This window comes from Pleurodeles waltl, chromosome 10 (genome assembly GCF_031143425.1).
Source record: "Pleurodeles waltl isolate 20211129_DDA chromosome 10, aPleWal1.hap1.20221129, whole genome shotgun sequence".
NCBI classification, from domain to species: Eukaryota; Metazoa; Chordata; class Amphibia; order Caudata; family Salamandridae; genus Pleurodeles; species Pleurodeles waltl.
In genome coordinates, this window is record NC_090449.1 from 77,249,932 (window position 1) to 77,268,990 (window position 19,059).

General features: G+C 49.2%; 1 protein-coding gene across 1 annotated transcript in view; it reads right to left on the bottom strand.

The window, feature by feature from the left end:
• Positions 1–19,059, bottom strand: part of TBL3 (transducin beta like 3) — a 192,600-nt gene that overhangs the window by 86,780 nt on the left and 86,761 nt on the right. The window contains exon 8 of the mRNA XM_069209783.1: positions 12,284–12,359. Within this exon, the coding sequence (XP_069065884.1) occupies positions 12,284–12,359 (76 nt within the window). The remainder of the gene's footprint in view (positions 1–12,283; positions 12,360–19,059) is intronic.

Below are 19,059 nucleotides of genomic sequence, written 5' to 3' on the forward strand. Positions count from 1 at the left end.
CAGAGTTTGAAAGAGCCAACCCCTCTGAGGATGGCAACTCAGAGGAAGATGATAGTGACTTGGAGGGTGATTCCCCCCTACCAGTCCTATCTAGGGAAGACAGGGCCTCTCAAGCCCTGACTCCAAGTATAGTAGTCAGAGATGCTGGCTCCCTCACAGGAGGGACCAACCTCTCTGAAATCACTGAGGATAACTCCAGTGAAGAGGACATCCAGTTAGCCAGGATGGCCAAAAGATTGGCTTTGGAAAGACAGATCCTAGCCATAGAAAGGGAAAGACAAGAGATGGGCCTAGGACCCATCAATGGTGGCAGCAACATAAATAGGGTCAGAGATTCTCCTGACATGTTGAAAATCCCTAAAGGGATTGTAACTAAATATGAAGATGGTGATGACATCACCAAATGGTTCACAGCTTTTGAGAGGGCTTGTGTAACCAGAAAAGTGAACAAATCTCACTGGGGCGCTCTCCTTTGGGAAATGTTCACAGGAAAGTGTAGGGATAGACCCCTCACACTCTCTGGAAAAGATGCAGAATCTTATGACCTCATGAAGGGTACCCTGATTGAGGGCTTTGGATTCTCCACTGAGGAGTATAGGATTAGATTCAGGGGGGCTCAAAAATCCTCGAGCCAGACCTGGGTTGACTTTGTAGACTACTCAGTAAAAACACTAGATGGTTGGATTCAAGGCAGTGGTGTAAGTAATTATGATTAGCTGTACAATTTATTTGTGAAAGAACACCTGTTAAGTAATTGTTTCAATGATAAACTGCATCAGCATCTGGTAGACCTAGGACCCATTTCTCCCCAAGAATTGGGAAAGAAGGCGGACCATTGGGTCAAGACTAGGGTGTCCAAAACTTCCACAGGGGGTGACCAAAAGAAAGGGGTCACAAAACCTCCCCAGGGGAAAGGTGGTGAGACAGCCAAAAACAAAAATAGTAAAGAGTCTTCTACAGGACCCCAAAAACCTGCACAGGAGGGTGGGCCCAGAGCCTCTTCACAAAACAATTCTGGGTACAAGGGTAAAAACTTTGATCCCAAAAAGGCCTGGTGTCGTAGCTGTAGTCAGTCTGGACACCAAACTGGAGACAAGGCCTGTCCCAAGAAAGATACCACTTCTAACTCCCATCCAGCTAAAACTGGAATGGCCAGTCTCCAAGTGGGATCAACAGTGTGCCCAGAGCAAGTCAGGTGTCACACTGAAGCTACATTAGTCTCTGAGGGTGGGGTGGATTTAGCCACACTGGCTGCCTGGCCCCCTAACATGCAAAAATACAGGCAGCAGCTCTTAATTAATGGGACAAGTGTAGATGGCCTGAGGGATACAGGTGCCAGTGTCACTATGGTGACAGAGAAACTGGTTTCCCCTGGCCAATACCTGGCTGGACAAACTTATCCAGTCACCAACGCGGACAATCAGACTAAAGTACATCCCATGGCTATGGTAACTTTAGAGTGGGGAGGGGTCAATGGCCTGAAACAGGTGGTGGTCTCCTCAAATATCCCAGTAGACTGTTTGCTTGGAAATGACCTGGAGTCCTCAGCATGGGCTGAGGTAGAACTGAAAACCCATGCAGCCATGCTGGGTATCCCTGAACTGGTGTGTGTCAAGACAAGGGAACAGTGCAAGGCTCAGGGTGAAAAAGTAGAGCTGGAGTCTGGAAAAAGGGCCCAGCCTACCAAGAGGAAAGGAAAGTCAGCTGGGAAACCAGCTGCAACACAGCAAGAAAAAGAGAACCTCTCTTCTCAGGAAGAAGTTCTGCCCTCTGAGGGAACTGAGCCTATGGAGCTGGAACCTTATCAGGTTGAGCTCTTAGGCCCAGGGGGACCCTCAAGGGAAGAGTTGTGTAAGGGACAAGAAACCTGTCCCTCTCTTGAAGGCCTTAGGCAGCAAGCTGCTGAAGAGTCCAATGGCAAGAAAAATGGAACACATAGGGTCTATTGGGAAGATGGACTCCTGTACACTGAGGCAAGAGATCCCAAACCTGGTGCCACTAAGAGAGTGGTAGTGCCTCAGAGTTTCAGAGAGTTTATTCTGACCTTAGCCCATGATATTCCCCTTGCTGGGCATTTGGGACAAACCAAGACGTGGGAGAGGTTAGTCAACCACTTCTACTGGCCCAATATGTCCCAGAAGGTTAAGAAGTTTTGCCTCTCCTGCCCCACCTGTCAAGCCAGTGGTAAGACAGGTGGGCATCCAAAGGCCCCCCTCATTCCACTTCCAGTGGTGGGGGTCCCCTTTGAAAGAGTGGGTGTGGACATAGTTGGTCCACTGGAACCTCCCACAGCCTCACGAAATATGTACATCCTAGTAGTAGTGGATCATGCTACTAGGTATCCTGAAGCTATTCCCCTTAGGTCGACTATTGCCCCTGCAGTAGCCAAGGCCCTCATTGGTATCTTTACCAGAGTGGGTTTCCCTAAGGAGGTGGTGTCTGACAGAGGTACCAACTTCATGTCAGCATACCTAAAACACATGTGGAATGAGTGTGGGGTGACTTATAAATTCACTACACCATATCATCCACAAACTAATGGCCTTGTTGAGAGATTCAACAAGACATTAAAGGGCATGATCATGGGGCTCCCAGAAAAACTCAAAAGGAGATGGGATGTCCTCCTGCCATGTCTGCTTTTCGCTTACAGAGAGGTGCCTCAGAAGGGAGTAGGATTCTCACCCTTTGAACTTCCGTTTGGCCACCCTGTAAGGGGACCACTTGCTCTTGTTAAAGAAGGCTGGGAGAGACCTCTTCATGAGCCTAAACAAGACATAGTGGACTATGTACTTGGCCTTCGCTCAAGAATGGCAGAGTACATGGAAAAGGCAAGTAAAAACCTTGAGGCCAGCCAACAACTCCAGAAGTTGTGGTATGACCAAAAGGCTGCACTGGTTGAATTTCAACCAGGACAGAAAGTCTGGGTTCTGGAGCCTGTGGCTCCCAGGGCACTTCAGGACAAATGGAGTGGCCCTTACCCAGTACTAGAAAGGAAGAGTCAGGTCACCTACCTGGTGGACCTGGGCACAAGCAGGAGCCCCAAGAGGGTGATCCATGTGAACCGCCTTAAGCTCTTCCATGACAGGGCTGATGTAAATCTGTTGATGGTAACAGATGAGGACCAGGAAGCTGAGAGTGAACCTCTCCCTGATCTCCTCTCATCAGACCCTAAAGATGGCTCAGTGGATGGAGTGATCTACTCAGACACCCTCTCTAGCCAACAGCAGTCTGACTGTAGGAAGGTCCTGCAGCAGTTTGCTGAACTCTTTTCCCTAACCCCTGGTCAGACACCTGTGTACCCATGATGTGGACACAGGAGACAGCATGCCTGTCAAAAACAAAATATTTAGACAGTCTGACCAAGTTAAGGAAAGCATCAAGGTGGAAGTCCACAAGATGCTGGAATTGGGAGTAATTGAGTACTCTGACAGCCCCTGGGCTAGCCCAGTGGTCCTAGTCCCCAAACCTCACACCAAAGAAGGAAAGAGAGAGATGAGGTTTTGTGTGGACTACAGAGGTCTCAACTCTGTCACCAAGACAGATGCTCATCCCATTCCTAGAGCTGATGAGCTAATAGACAAATTAGGGGCTGCCAAATTCTTAAGTACCTTTGACTTAACAGCAGGGTACTGGCAAATCAAAATGGCCCCTGGAGCAAAAGAAAAGACAGCATTCTCCACACCTGATACACCTGATGGGCATTATCAGTTCACTGTTATGCCCTTTGGTTTAAAGAATGCCCCTGCCACCTTCCAAAGGTTGGTGAATCAAGTCCTTGCTGGGTTGGAATCCTTTAGTGCAGCTTATCTTGATGATATTGCTGTCTTCAGCTCCACCTGGCAGGATCACCTGGTCCACCTGAAGAAGGTTTTGAAGGCTCTGCAATCTGCAGGCCTCTCTATCAAGGCATCCAAATGCCAGATAGGGCAGGGAACTGTGGTTTACTTGGGACACCTTGTAGGTGGAGGCCACGTTCTGCCACTCCAGCCTAAGACCCAGACTATTCTGGACTGGGCAGCTCCAAAAACCCAGACTCAAGTCAGGGCATTCCTTGGCTTGAATGGGTACTATAGGAGGTTTGTGAAGGGATATGGATCCATTGTGACAGCCCTCACAGAACTCACCTCCAAGAAAATGCCCAAGAAAGTAAACTGGACTGTAGAATGCCAACAGGCCTTTGACACCCTGAAGCAAGCTATGTGCACAGCACCAGTTCTAAAAGCTCCAGATTACTCCAAGCAATTCATTGTGCAAACAGATGCCTCTGAACATGGGATAGGGGCAGTTTTGTCCCAAACAAATGATGATGGCCTTGACCAGCCTGTTGCTTTCATTAGCAGGAGGTTACTCCCCAGGGAGCAGCGTTGGAGTGCCATTGAGAGGGAGGCCTTTGCTGTGGTTTGGTCCCTGAAGAAGTTGAGACCATACCTTTTTGGTACTCACTTCCTAGTTCAAACTGACCACAGACCTCTCAGATGGCTGATGCAAATGAAAGGTGAAAATCCAAAACTGTTGAGGTGGTCCATCTCCCTACAGGGAATGGACTTTATAGTGGAACACAGACCTGGGACTGCCCATGCCAATGCAGATGGCCTTTCCAGGTTCTTCCACTTAGAAAATGAAGATTCTCTTGGGAAAGGTTAGTCTCATCCTCTTTCGTTTGGGGGGGGGGGGTTGTGTAAGGAAATGCCTCCTTGGCATGGTTACCCCCTGACTTTTTGCCTTTGCTGATGCTATGTTTTGAATTGAAAGTGTGCTGAGGCCTGCTAACCAGGCCCCAGCACCAGTGTTCTTTCCCTAACCTGTACTTTTGATTCCACAATTGGCACACCCTGGCATCCAGATAAGTCCCTTGTAAGTGGTACCCCTGGTACCAAGGGCCCTGATGCCAAGGAAGGTCTCTAAGGGCTGCAGCATGTCTTATGCCACCCTGGAGACCCCTCACTCAGCACAGACACACTGCTTGCCAGCTTGTGTGTGCTGGTGAGAACAAAATGAGTAAGTCGACATGGCACTCCCCTCAGGGTGCCATGCCAGCCTCTCACTGCCTATGCAGATATAGATAAGTCACCCCTCTAGTAGGCCTTACAGCCCTAAGGCAGGGTGCACTATACCATAGGTGAGGGCACCAGTGCATGAGCACTGTGCCCCTACAGTGTCTAAGCAATACCTTAGACATTGTAAGTGCAGGGTAGCCATAAGAGTATATGGTCTGGGAGTCTGTTTTACACGAACTCCACAACACCATAGTGGCTACACTGAAAACTGGGAAGTTTGGTATCAAACTTCTCAGCACAATAAATGCACACTGATGCCAGTGTACATTTTATTGCAAACTACACCCCAGAGGGCACCTTAGAGGTGCCCCCTGAAACCTTAACCGACTATCTGTGTAGGCTGACTGGTTCCAGCAGCCTGCCACACTAGAGACATGTTGCTGGCCGCATGTGGAGAGTGCCTTTGTCACTCTGAGGCCAGTAACAAAGCCTGCACTGGGTGGAGATGCTAACACCTCCCCCAGGCAGGAGCTGTAACACCTGGCGGTGAGCCTCAAAGGCTCACCCCTTTGTCACAGCACCGCAGGACACTCCAGCTAGTGGAGTTGCCCGCCCCCTCCGGCCACGGCCCCCACTTTTGGCGGCAAGGCCGGAGGAAACAAAGAAAACAACAAGGAGGAGACACTGGCCAGTCAGGACAGCGCCTAAGGTGTCCTGAGCTGAGGTGACTCTAACTTTTAGAAATCCTCCATCTTGCAGATGGAGGATTCCCCCAATAGGATTAGGGATGTGACCCCCTCCCCTTGGGAGGAGGCACAAAGAGGGTGTACTCACCCTCAGGGCTAGTAGCCATTGGCTACTAACCCCCCAGACCTAAACACGCCCTTAAATTTAGTATTTAAGGGCTTCCCTGAACCTAAGAATTTAGATTCCTGCAACTTACCTGAAGAAGAAGGACTGCTGAGCTGAAAAACCCCTGCAGAGGAAGAACAGAAGACACCAACTGCTTTGGCCCCAGACTTACCGGCCTCTCTCCTGCCTTCCAAAGAAACCTGCTCCAGCGACGCTTTCCAAGGGACCAGCGACCTCTGAATCCTCTGAGGACTGCCCTGCTTCAAGAAAGACAAGAAACTCCTGAGGACAGCGGCACTGCTCCAAAAAAACTGCAACTTTGTTTCAAGGAGCAGATTTAAAGACCCCTGCAACTCCCCGCAAGAAGCGTGAGACTTGCAACACTGCACCCGGCGACCCTGACTCGACTGGTGGAGAACCAACACCTCAGGGAGGACCCTCCGGCGACTCTACGACTGTGAGTAACCAAAGTTGTCCCCCCTGAGCCCCCACAGCGACGCCTGCAGAGGGAATCCCGAGGCTCCCCCTGACCGCGACTGCCTGAACTCCATTTCCCGACGGCTGGAAAAGACCCTGCACCCGCAGCCCCCAGCGCCTAAAGAAACGGAACTCCTGTGCAGGAGTGACCCCCAGGAGGCCCTCTCCCTTGCCTAGGTGGTGGCTACCCCGAGGAGCCCCCCCCTTGCCTGCCTGCAACGCTGAAGAGATCCCTTGGTCTCATTGAAAACCATTACAAACCCGACGCGTGTTTGCACACTGCACCCGGCCGCCCCCGCGCTGCTGAGGGTGTACTTTTAGTGCTGACCTGTGTCCCTCCGGTGCCCTACAAAACCCCCCTGGTCTGCCCTCCGAAGACGCGGGTACTTACCTGCTGGCAGACTGGAACCGGGGCACCCCCTTCTCTCCATTGAAGCCTATGTGTTTTGGGCACCTCTTTGACCTTTGCACCTGACCGGCCCTGAGCTGCTGGTGTGATAACTTTGGGGTTGCTCTGAACCCCCAACGGTGGGCTACCTTGGACCAAGAACTAAAACCTGTAAGTGACTTACTTACCTGTGAAAACTAACATTACTTTACCTCCCCCAGGAACTGTGAAAATTGCACTGTGTCCACTTTTAAAACAGCTTATTATGTTTTATGAAAAAAGTATACATGCTAATGTAATGATTTAAAGTTCCTAAAGTACTTACCTGCAATACCTTTCAAATGAGATATTACATGTAGAATTTGAACCTGTGGTTCTTAAAATAAACTAAGAAAAGATATTTTTCTATAACAAAACCTATTGGCTGGATTTGTCTCGGAGTATGTGTTCCTCATTTATTGCCTGTGTGTATGTACAACAAATGCTTAACACTACTCCTTTGATAAGCCTACTGCTCGACCACACTACCACAAAATAGAGCATTAGTATTATCTCTTTTTGCCACTATCTTACCTCTAAGGGGAACCCTTGGACCCTGTGCATGCTATTCCTTACTTTGAAATAGCACATACAGAGCCAACTTCCTACAGAGACTAATGCTGGTTTTGCCGATACATGTCTAGGAATATCTAACAGAAGGCGTGCAGCTGCATTTTGTACACGCTGCAGTTTCTTTATCACATAAAGTGGCGAGTTAAGAAATATGCCATTACAATAGTCAAGTCTTGAAAGAATGGTGGCTTGGATGATAAGTCGTTTTGCCAGAAAGGGAAGGATTGTAAACACCTTCCTCAGAAGTCTCAGCATGCCAAAACAGGAAGCCGATATATACTTGGCATGCTGATCCAACGTTAGCCAGGGATCCAGCCATATCCCTAAGCTCTTAATGCATTTCTTCAGGGGTGGGAAGTCAGGTAGAGCACTAGGGCACATGAGTGACTTATTCGGGCCTGGGTCATATCCCAGGATCATAAGTTCTGTCTTGTCCCCATTAAGTTGAAGTCTGCTGTCCACCATCCAACCTGTAACTGCCTGCAAACAAGAAGTCAATGAGGAGCCATCCGTATTGGTGTAATCTTTGAAGGACACTACCAATTGGGTGTCATCCGCATAAGACACCATAGATGGGCCAAAGGATACAATTAAGTCCGCCAGGTGAGCCATATATATATATTAAAAAGCGTGGTGCTAAACGACGAACCCTGGGGGACCCCGCAGCTGGATAAGAGCTTATCTGAATAATAAGATCGAAAAAGGACCTGGAAAGTTCTCCCCTCCAGAAAGGAGGTCAGCCATGCATGTGCTTGCCCTTCTATTCCCGTATTCCTCATCCTTATCGCTTGATGGTCTACGGTGTCAAAGGCTGCACTCAAATCCAAAAGTATGACTGCAGTTGTCTGGCCAAGATCCATGGCTTTCCTTGCCTCTTCCATAATTGCAATCAATGCAGTTTCTGTACTATGCCGGGTTCTAAAGCCCGTTTGTGTGGGATCAAATCAAATCATTAACATTTATAAAGCGCGCTACTCACCCGTGCGGGTCTCAAGGCGCTAGGGGGGAAAGGGGGGGTTATCGCTGCTCGAACAGCCAAGTCTTTAGGAGTCTCCGGAAAGCGGAGTGGTCCTGGGTGGTCCTGAGGCTGGTGGGGAGGGAGTTCCAGGTCTTGGCCGCCAGGAAGGAGAAAGATCTCCCACCCGCCGTGGAGCGGCGGGTGCGAGGGACGGCAGCAAGTGCGAGGCCAGCGGAGCGGAGGGGGCGGGTGGGGACGTAGAAGCTGAGGCGTCTGTTGAGGTATTCCGGTCCCTTGTTGTGGAGGGCTTTGTGTGCGTGGGTGAGAAGACGGAAGGTGATCCTTTTGCTGACTGGGAGCCAATGCAGGTGTCTCAGGTGTGCGGAGATGTGGCTGTTGCGGGGTACGTCGAGGATGAGGCGGGCCGAGGCGTTTTGGATGCGTTGCAGGCGGTTTTGGAGTTTGGCGGTGGTCCCGGCGTAGAGGGTGTTGCCGTAGTCCAGGCGACTCGTGACAAGGGCGTGGGTCACGGTTTTTCTGGTGTCGGCGGGGATCCAGCGGAAGATCTTGCGGAGCATGCGGAGAGTGAGGAAGCAGGCGGAGGACACGGCGTTGACTTGCTTGGTCATGGTGAGAAGAGGGTCCAAGATGAAGCCGAGGTTGCGGGCGTGGTCTGCGGGGGTCGGTGCGGTGCCGAGGGCCGTGGGCCACCAGGAGTCGTCCCAGGCGGACGGGGTGTTGCCGAGGATGAGGACTTCCGTTTTTTCAGAGTTCAGCTTTAGGCGGCTGAGCCTCATCCAATCTGCGACGTCCTTCATACCCTCTTGTAGGTTGGTCTTGGCGCTGGCGGGGTCCTTGGTGAGGGAGAGTACAAGTTGGGTGTCGTCGGCGTAGGAGGTGATGATGATGTCGTGCTTGCGTACGATGTCGGCGAGGGGGCTCATGTAGACATTGAAGAGTGTCGGGCTGAGCGATGAGCCTTGAGGTACGCCGCAGATGATCTTGGTGGGTTCTGAGCGAAACGGAGGGAGGTAAACTCTTTGGGAGCGGTTAGCGAGGAAGGAGGCGATCCAGTCCAGGGCCTGGCCTTGGATCCCGGTGGAGCGTAGGCGGGTGATTAGGGTGCGGTGACAGACGGTGTCAAAGGCAGCCGAGAGGTCGAGGAGAATGAGGGCGACTGTTTCACCGTTGTCCATCAGGGTTCTGATGTCGTCTGTGACTTAGATGAGGGCGGTTTCCGTGCTGTGGTTGGTTCGGAATCCGGTTTGTGAAGGGTCGAGCAGGTTGTTGTCTTCCAGGAAGGTGGTCAGCTGTTTGTTGACGGTCTTTTCTATTACCTTGGCTGGGAAAGGTAGAAGAGAGATGGGGCGGAAGTTTTTCAGGTCGCTTGGGTCAGCCGTAGGTTTCTTTAGTAGGGCGTTGACTTCAGCGTGCTTCCAGCATTCGGGGAAGGTAGCAGAAGAAAAAGAAGAGTTGATGACGGTCTGGAGGTGCGGGCGATGATGTCGTCGGCTTTGTTAAAGATGAAGTGCGGGCAGGGGTCCGAAGGTGCGCCGGAGTGGATAGAGTTCATGATGGATTTGGTTTCTTCCGTGTTGATGTGGGTCCAGTTGTTGAGGGTGATGTCCGGGGAAGCGGGTTCAGTGGTGTATGGTTGGGTCTGGTGTCCGAAGCTGTCGTGGAGGTCGCTGATCTTGCGATGGAAGAAAGTCTTGCGATGGAAGAAAGTTGGATGGAGACAGTTGTGTGTTTCCAGAAAGGTGGAAAGTTAGGTATTAATATGCTTATCTGGGATTTTGGCCCGGTGTCAGTAGTAGAGATATCAGTCTGTAGTTCTTTAGATCTGCCATATCTAGGTACGCCTTCTTTAATAGTGGTTTAACCACAGCATGCTTCCATTGATCCGGTACTATGCCTTTGGATATTGAGGCGTTCAACATGTCCGTCAGGGTTGGACCAATCACTGTCCAGCCCCGCCCAATTATCTGCGGGGGGCTGGGTCCAGGGGGGATCCCGACTTAAGTGATTTGAGCAAAACGTCCGCTTGCTCCAAAAGAAGGGAAGTAAATTGGACAATCGTGGCTATACACTTCCTTGTGCTCGAAGTTCGCTCTTCTAATGAAGGTGTATTCTCAGGAAAGTTAGAGCAGATGTCCAAAATTTTATGTTGGAAGAAACTAGCTAACTGATTGCTGTATACTGTAGAAGCTTTAATAGGGTTCTCTTCAACCGGAACTTGAAGGATTTCTTTTAGCACCTGAAACACCTCTTTAGGAGAGCTGGCAGCTTCTCCAATTCTGTCAGCAGAGTAGGAGCTCTGAGCTATTTTTATCTCCTTCTGATACACTCTAATAGCTTTTCTGTAACTATCCCTATCCTCTAAGGCATAAGATTTTCTCCACCTTCTTTCCAGCCTTTTACAATTTTTCTTAAGAAGGTGCCAACTGGAAGTGTACCATCAAGTACTGTCTTTCCTACGCCGACCATTTTTAGTCCTTAAGGCTAAGACTGTGTCCAAACTCTCGGCGATCCAATCATTAAAAGTCTTTACATTGAGGCTCATGTTATCAAAAGGCCAAAGGTTTATTGTTTTCCAGTTCCCTCGTCCAATCTCTGATGCTGAGCTTGTGCCAATATCTACCCACCTGAGGCGAAGGCTTGGGGCAGTTCCCCTTAGAACCAGTGGCTAGATCGACTGTGACTAGGAAGTGGTCTGACCAAGCCAAAGGTATAGGGGGTTTGGTGGTAAGGGATGTCAAATTATTAAACACTAGGTCGATCGTATGGCCATGTTCATGCGTAGGGCCTTTCACCAGTTGCTTTAGACCCAGCGCCTCCATATCTCCCAAAAGACGTCTTGCTGCTGACTGCGCAGGGTTTTCGTCATGAATGTTAAAATCAACTAGGACCGTGAAGTTCGGTCTCCTACATACCAAATCCGCAATATTGCTAGAGAGGGAAGTTAAAAAATCCTCTGGAGGCCCTGGGGGGGGGGCGATGGAGAAGAAGTACTGAGAATATGAATGAGGGGTTAAGCACCAAGGAGAAGACCATAGCTTCCCCTTCTACTACCTGTAAAGGCTGAAAAAGCAGCTTTAAGAAGTCCCTGTAAATGATGGCAATTCGTCCCCCTTTGGACATAGTCCTATCTACCCTGGCTATTAAATATCCCGAAGGTAAAGCCAGAGAGACATCCATCCCTGAGCCTTCATGTAGCCAAGTTTCAGTAAGAAATCAGGCTGAGGGTGCCATTTCACTTAATAGTAAATTTATATCCAGTTTATGGGCCGACATTGATCTAACATTACTCAGTAAGAGGGTACTGTGACATATTTTGTCTGTGTGAGGTATTATCTCATTAAGATGAGGCTTCCACTGGCAGGCGGGGCACCTCCAGATTTTCCCATACCAGTTAGTACAGACCAGACACTCAAATGACAACGGGGGACTTAAAGCACATAACTCCTCTGCTGAATAGAAAGTGGGGAAGTAGCCCACCCATTTTTGCTACTTTGACCAGGGGGACTGGCCCTAAGGCCTGGTCTGGCGCGGACGTGCGCCTTTGGCGCGTCCGCTGCACTGCCGCCGCATCGCAGTTTATGTAGGGAGTTCCTGGGCTGCGGAATGCAGAAAGACTAGACCACTAACCCAGATAAAAAAAGATGGCGGCCGCACCCGGAACTGGCCCTCTTAGTCGAGTGGAGGCCGGTTCGGTATAGCGGGTAGCCGCAAAACAAAGAAAATCAACAACAATGCCCCCCCCCCCCCAATAACTGACTGGCCACTGAACACTGACCCAGGTCAGTTATCACACACCTCAATCATACTCAGCAAGTTCAAAAGTTAAAATCTTAAAAATCTAGGCTTGATTAAAATCGAGATGAGCTTTCGTCCTGCTCCAAAAAAAACAGTCCAGCACAAGCTACCAAACTAGGTTCTCTCCCAACCAGAACACAATCAACCCAAGACAGGTGCATGCAAAGTACTTTCACCACTCACCTCGTAAACTGGGATCGTCCTTTTAGATGTCTCTGTTTTCAGATCCCAGACAGTACAGATTTTGTCTCGACCAGAGCTGTATTTAGGAAACACAGAAAGCATAAATTATCACACCTTCAGCTTTCAGTTGATCCATGGGCCACTTAATGAGTAGTCATGCTTAAAATACCATAACACTCTAAGATATCTTAATGGTGCAACAAATTCACAAATAAAATCACTAAGTAAAAAAGGAGCTAAGAGACCAACCGCAAAGTCACGTCACAGACATAACAGTTTTAAAGTCCGACGCACAGAAACTGATTCATTGAAAAAGGAAGATTCAGACCCCTCCCCCGAAATCAGCAGATCTTGAATTGATCTGTACCTTCAGCAGACTCTTTTGTAGATAACATGGAGTTCATCTCCTTAATAAAAAGTGCTCTTATTGCCCATTACAGAATAGACTGTAAAGAAGGACCATATCTGAACAAACCAGATTCTGTGTGAGGACCGGAGGCTCCAATTATGCTTCGCAGTCTTTACTGCATTTATTCACAAGAGCCAATTACCAAAAAATGCAAAAACTACATTTCCCATGAGCATACATATACTCTAGTCAGATGCAGCAATCATAATGCATCTCTCCCTATAATAACTGCAACCACCATCTTGGCTCTTCTTTCTTTGCTGCTACACAGCCAGTTAAGTGACATTTTCTTCATAACACTGATATTGTTATATTTGTGGTGCATTTTTGTTACTTCAGTGCATTCAAGTTTGTTGCTGGTAAAGTGTGTGCTAGCGCTCTTTTGGTGTGTTTTGTACATATATTTTAATGGGATCATGCTTCACCTCCAAACCTGGCAGCCCTGACCTGGTGGAAGCTTTGGATTCCAATGTCTAACAATCCATGAATAAAGCCCTTGCCAGGGCTTTAGGGCAACATTACTTGCCACCTCAGAGGGTTCGCCGGCAAAGTGACTGAGACCCTTGAGTTGGATCCCACTATGGTCTTTTTTTTTTTAAGAGATTTACCAAAGATGCCAAGAAGGGACTGAATAGAGCTTGGCACAACTGCTAGACATCTCCGGCCCACTTACAAAACAAATCTAGAGCTAGCCTTTCAAGCTAAGAAATCTGTGACCCCCAATTGACCCAGATGTACTTATAGGATATGCCCAACAGGCTGTGTGACAGCTAGGAAATGTGAACTGCACGATTTCAATGAAGTGCAGATGCTCAATCTTCAAGAGGACTGACCCAAAGCTAAACAAATTTGCATCCTCTGAGGAGGTCCCTATAGCCCAGGATCTCCATTTTAGTGGCCATTTTGTCAAGGATCTGGTCGGATTTGTGGCGTCTTACAGCACCCTGGAAAAGGCTCAACTTTCCCTTCAAGTTTTTTTTTCCACCAATCCCCTTTTGGCAGGGCTGGGCATTTTAAAAGGCGATTGCCAGGCCATGGTTACTACTAAGGCCCCCAACGTGACTATTCCCCTCGATGAAGGGGAGGATGGATAGACTCCATCTACAGTAACACCTTCTATCCCTCAACATCCCGCGGCAGGTTACAGGGATCCTCACAGGCACCTGGATTTACAAGTAAATTTGATTCCTCTATCTGAATTGACATTGGAGTGCAGAACAAGTGTCTTTTTGAACAACTGGCGAGTGCTAACCCAAAAGCCTTGCATTCTCAAATCGGTAAAAGGGTACAAACTAGAGTTTTACAATTCCCCTGAGCAAAGTCTTCCTCCCCAACAGATGTATTTTTCCTAACAAGAGAATTTCATCTCATCAGGAATACAGCCTCTACCCTCTTGGTTTCCTCAGTTCCATCTTCTTAGTGGAGAAGAAGGGAGATGGTCCCGATTAGTGCTAAACCTTTAAGACTTCAATGCCAGGATTATTTACCAGCATTTCAAGATGGAAGGGATCCATTTCCTTCAAGACATACTTCCAGAAGGAGACGTCTAGATCGAAGGACGCCTATTTAGCAACACTTCCTGTGATTCAGGTGGCTGGGTCATTATTATGAGTTCAAGGTTCTTCCCTTTGGACTCTCCTCAGCACCTTGGTGAGTCAAAAGAACAATAAAATCGGCCGAAGAATACCCGTCAAGCAACGATGGTGCACTTGATCATTTAATTAGACAACCTCATCCTGATGGTGCAAGACTGCCAGATAGTACTGACATATATGGAGTGGATGATCAATCACTTGCAAGGTGCGTGATGCGGTCCAATCTCCATGGGAGGGGGGGGATTTGGTGGTCATTGGTTGCAATCAGAACTAAGCGTACACAAACTCTCTGGAACTTCTGGCAGGCTCGCTGAGATACGATATAAGAGGCCGTTCTCCTTTGAAGAAAGACTGCTGCATCCTGCTGAGGATGGACAACATCTCAGCAGTGCAGTATGTCAATGTAAGAAACTGGGTTTGGTTGCAGAACTAACTAGTTCCTCAGTGCCAATGTTCTCTCCCCAAGACCAAGACCACTGGTCACTTGATCCCAAGTGACCAGGCCTTTGGCACCTTTTGTAAGTCCCTAGTAAATTGTACCTCTGGTACCTAGGGCACAGATACTAAAGAAGTTCCCCAAGAGATGCAGCATAATTTGTGCCACTCTAAAGGACCCAGCACCAAAACTCATACAGACTGCCACTGCAGGATGCATGACGAGGTGCTCCAAAAAGTGAAAACACAACCTGGCACATGGTTGTGTTCCTTATCTCCTAAAATTGCCTGTAATATTTGTACTTCACCCCCAGAGCAGGCCCAGCAGCCCTAAGACAGGGTGCATTATATTCCAGGAGAGGACATCCCTGCAAGACAGATATGCCCCTAGTAGGGAACTGGGTTTTTGTGGCAGTACCTCCCTACTTCTTTGATACAACTATGATTGTAGAGCACTGGGTCCCTGTCAACCAGGTGCCCAGTGATGGTGTTCATTCCCCCAAAACTATACAATTGTCAAAACCTTTAGCACTGTCTGCCCATCCCAAGGGCCTGAGGTGCTAAAGAGGGTCCCTATGGGTTTTAACATTAATTGTGCTACCCTAAGCGACTCATCACTGATCACAAAACCAGCTTTCACTGCTGGCCGTGAGTCTTGGTGCAGGTAAAAGTGAAAACACGACATGGTACACAGCCTGTGTGCCAGGTCCCCTAAAACTGCATGCAAAATATGTAAGTCACCCCTACAGCAGGCCTCACAGCACTAATGCAAGGTGCATTATATTACATTTGAAGGCATATCTCAAAGATCAGATACGCCCATGCTATGTCTTTGTCAATTCTCAGACATAGTAAGTGGCCAGGGAAGCCAATTTAATTAATGTGCTGGGCACTGGTCAATACAAGTACCCCATTTACATGATGGCTTCACTGAAGACAGGGATGATTGGTATCAAACATCTTGTATCGTTGAAGCCACACTGATGCCAGTAGGTGTGCCCCCTGAAAACCAACCAGCCTCCTGTGTGCTAACTGGTTTCTGCCAACCAAGACACTGTTCTGCACCCTAGGGTGAGAGCCTTTTGCTCTCTGGGGACCCAGAAGAAAAGCCTGTCTGGCAGGAGGGTTTAACATCTCCTCCCACAGGATGACCTGCTGATTAGCTTCCTAAGCAGCAAGACTCAAAGGGCTGCCGCCTTTGAAATGCGAATCTGGCTCCCCTCACAGGAGAGGAAGACACTCCTCCTATAAAGAGCCCACTTGGCACCTGGACAGGCAGGAAAATTAGCTAGTCAGGTAGGCGTGCCACCTCCCCGCTAGTACAACCTCTAAGGAGGGCTACTGCGAGGTGGACACGAAATTTCAGAGGTAGCCATCTTTGTGATGTCATACCTGGGAATTGTGGGACAGGGTCATATAGGGGGCATAGTGGCTGCAAGGGTCAGTAGCCCATTGGCTAATACCCTACACAACTCTAACAACCCTAAATTCAGTATTTAGGGGAGCCCCTGGCACCAGAGAAGCAGTTCCTGACCACCTAAGAAGACCAAGGACACAGAAGAGCTGCAAAAGCAGAATAGGGGAAAAGAAGCAGCTGACCTGGTACCAACTGTGCCGGCCTGTCTGCATCCCTCTTCAAAATTATCACCTAGGTTGACTTGTCCTGCAGCTGTGACTCCGGAAACCCAGGAGGACTGTCTGCCTTCAATAAAGGCTCAATGCTTCCTGTGAACAGTGGACCTGTTCTCCAGCAAACTCTAAAGAAGGGACTCCGAAGACTCGGAAACCACCAAAACCTGACACCTTAAGATACCACTGCACCCGCCGACCCGAGCTGAAGTGGACCACCGGTGCCAACAACAATCCCCAGCCTTCCAGAGTCCAATTCATCGTGGTTTTACCCCTCCTGGATTCTCTGACGACGCCTGCAGCCTTTGCACGCAGCCCCCTCCACCGCGACCGCTCTGGTAAAGAAAACCAGACATCTAACAACACCTCTGCACCCATCGCCCCTGAGCAGTAGAGAAGGGGGCCAAAGGTGTGCGCGAGCATCGTGAGGCCTGAGCCCCACTGTCGGTTCAGCCTAACTGGCCTCCAGGCCAGAGCCTGCAGCCTGTGACTGATCTTCCCTGAAATGCATTGGAGACCTGACACTGTTTTGCACCATGCACACAACCGCCCCTGTACCGCTGGTGTTGTACTGCTGGTGCTGCCTTGGACCTTGCCCACTATTCACCTCAACGCCAGGAGATTGGTCTTTTAAGTCGCTGTACTTTACTTGTTTGCAGAACTTGTTTTTCCTCCCAGAGGATAACATTGCAGAACTCAGAGATTGCACTGTGTCCACTTTTTTTTTAAGTGAAAAGAATTCCTATTTGAAAACGTACTTACCTGAATGATTTTCCTCCAATGCCTAAACATATCTAAAGATACCTGCTATTTTTATACATTCGTGTGGATCTCCTTTTTGAGTCGTGTTCCTCAATTACTGACTATTGTGTGTATTTGTAGATGTCTTGCTCTCCTCTGTGTTAAGTCTAAGGCTGCTCGATCACACTAACCCTAAATAGAGCACTATGGGATTGCACAGCAAGCGTAGCAAGTCTGCTCACTGGGGAACCCCTGGACCCTTATGCAGTATTTACACACCATAAAGGGCCAGCTTCCTACAGCCCTGTTATGTCTTTGTTGATTCTTAGACAAGGTAAGTGAACAGTAAGTCATTTTAAGTACATGTACTGGACATTGATCAATAAGAGTTAGCCAGCCACAGGATGGCTTCACTGAAACTAGGGATATTTGGTATCAAACATCTAATATTAATAAACCCTCAATGATTCCAGTGATGGATTTATTAATACATGCACCCAGATGGCATCTTAGAGGTGTCCCCTAAAAACTGCCAACTGCTGTCGTGCTGACTGATTAGATTCCAACAGTCTGCCACCAACATACAAGTTTATGACACTTCCCCCCCCCCCACCCACCCACATCCCCCTGCCCCCGCTACCCCAAGGGTGGGTGAGAGCCTTGGTTCTCAGGTGGTCAGAAACAAAGCATGCTCTGGCAGGGGTGTTAACACACCACTCCCAAATAGAATGACCTGCAAATCAGCATTCCAAGGCAGGGGAGCTTCAAAAGGAGTCCACCACACTCAGTATGAAGATTTGACTTCCCTCAGAAGGGAAATGCTGACCCACTGCCTCAGGGCCCATTTGGAACCTGGACAGGTGGGAAAATTAGCTATGCAGGAGGCGTGTTGCACTTTCAGGCTGGGCACACTTCTAGGGTGGTCAGGCTGAAGTGAACACCGCCTTGGAAATTCCACTACCTTGTGCATGGTGGAATTAGGAATTCTGGGACAGGGTAATGTCCACTCCTCAAACGAAAGGGTCATCTAGGGGGCATAGTGACCCCAGGGGTAAGTTGCCCATTGGCTACTACCTCTCACTTCCCTTAACGCCCCTAAATTGAGTGTTTAGGAGACCCCCTGATACCAGGACTTGAGATATTCGCTGGACACAAGAGGAGGAGTGAACAAAGACAACTGCTGACCCAGGAACTGAGGAGCACGACTGACATGGCGCCAACCTTGCCAGGCTGCCTGTGGCACCGGACCCTTGTGATGCAACTAACCTGTCCTGCCGCTGTGCAGACTCCAAGAAACTCTTGGTGCTTTGTAAATCACCAGAAGAATCTGCCTGGGAGCAGAGCAGCAGCTTCCCTGCATCTGCAGGCAACCAAAGAAGAATGGGGATGACCCAGGACTGCCAAAACCCAATGGAGGACATCACTACTGCACCCGAGCCCCGTATCCCGAGCTGAAGTGGACCAACAGTGTCAGCGTGGTTCCCAGGCTCTCCAGAGATAAAGCCCATCTTGAGTTCACCTACTGTGGACTTCCCAATGCCTTCTGCATCCTAACAATGCATGACCCCCCCCGCACCGGAACCTGAAGCCAAAAGACACCCTTCACCCAAGCCCCACAGTCGGAGGAGTGGACCAACATTGTACCTACATGCCCAAGGACCTCAGGGGTCGAACCCGGCTGTGGGTTCCTCCAGAATGTCCACCCAGTCCCTGCTGGCAGTTTCTTTCTGAAAGGACCAACTTCCATTAAAGTGAATGGAGCACCTAATGCCACAACACACCACTGTACCCGGATGCACCAGAGCCCACCAAAGTGAACTGTTGGTGTGGCCTTGGACCTTGCCCCAGACTCACCTCCAGTCCAGAAGAACAGTCCTGTAAGCCGTGCTAAGTGCCGCTATGCAGTGTATCCAGAAGGATCTTCAAAGCTGTCAATCCTTTTTGGGGTCCGTGTAAGGTGAATCTTT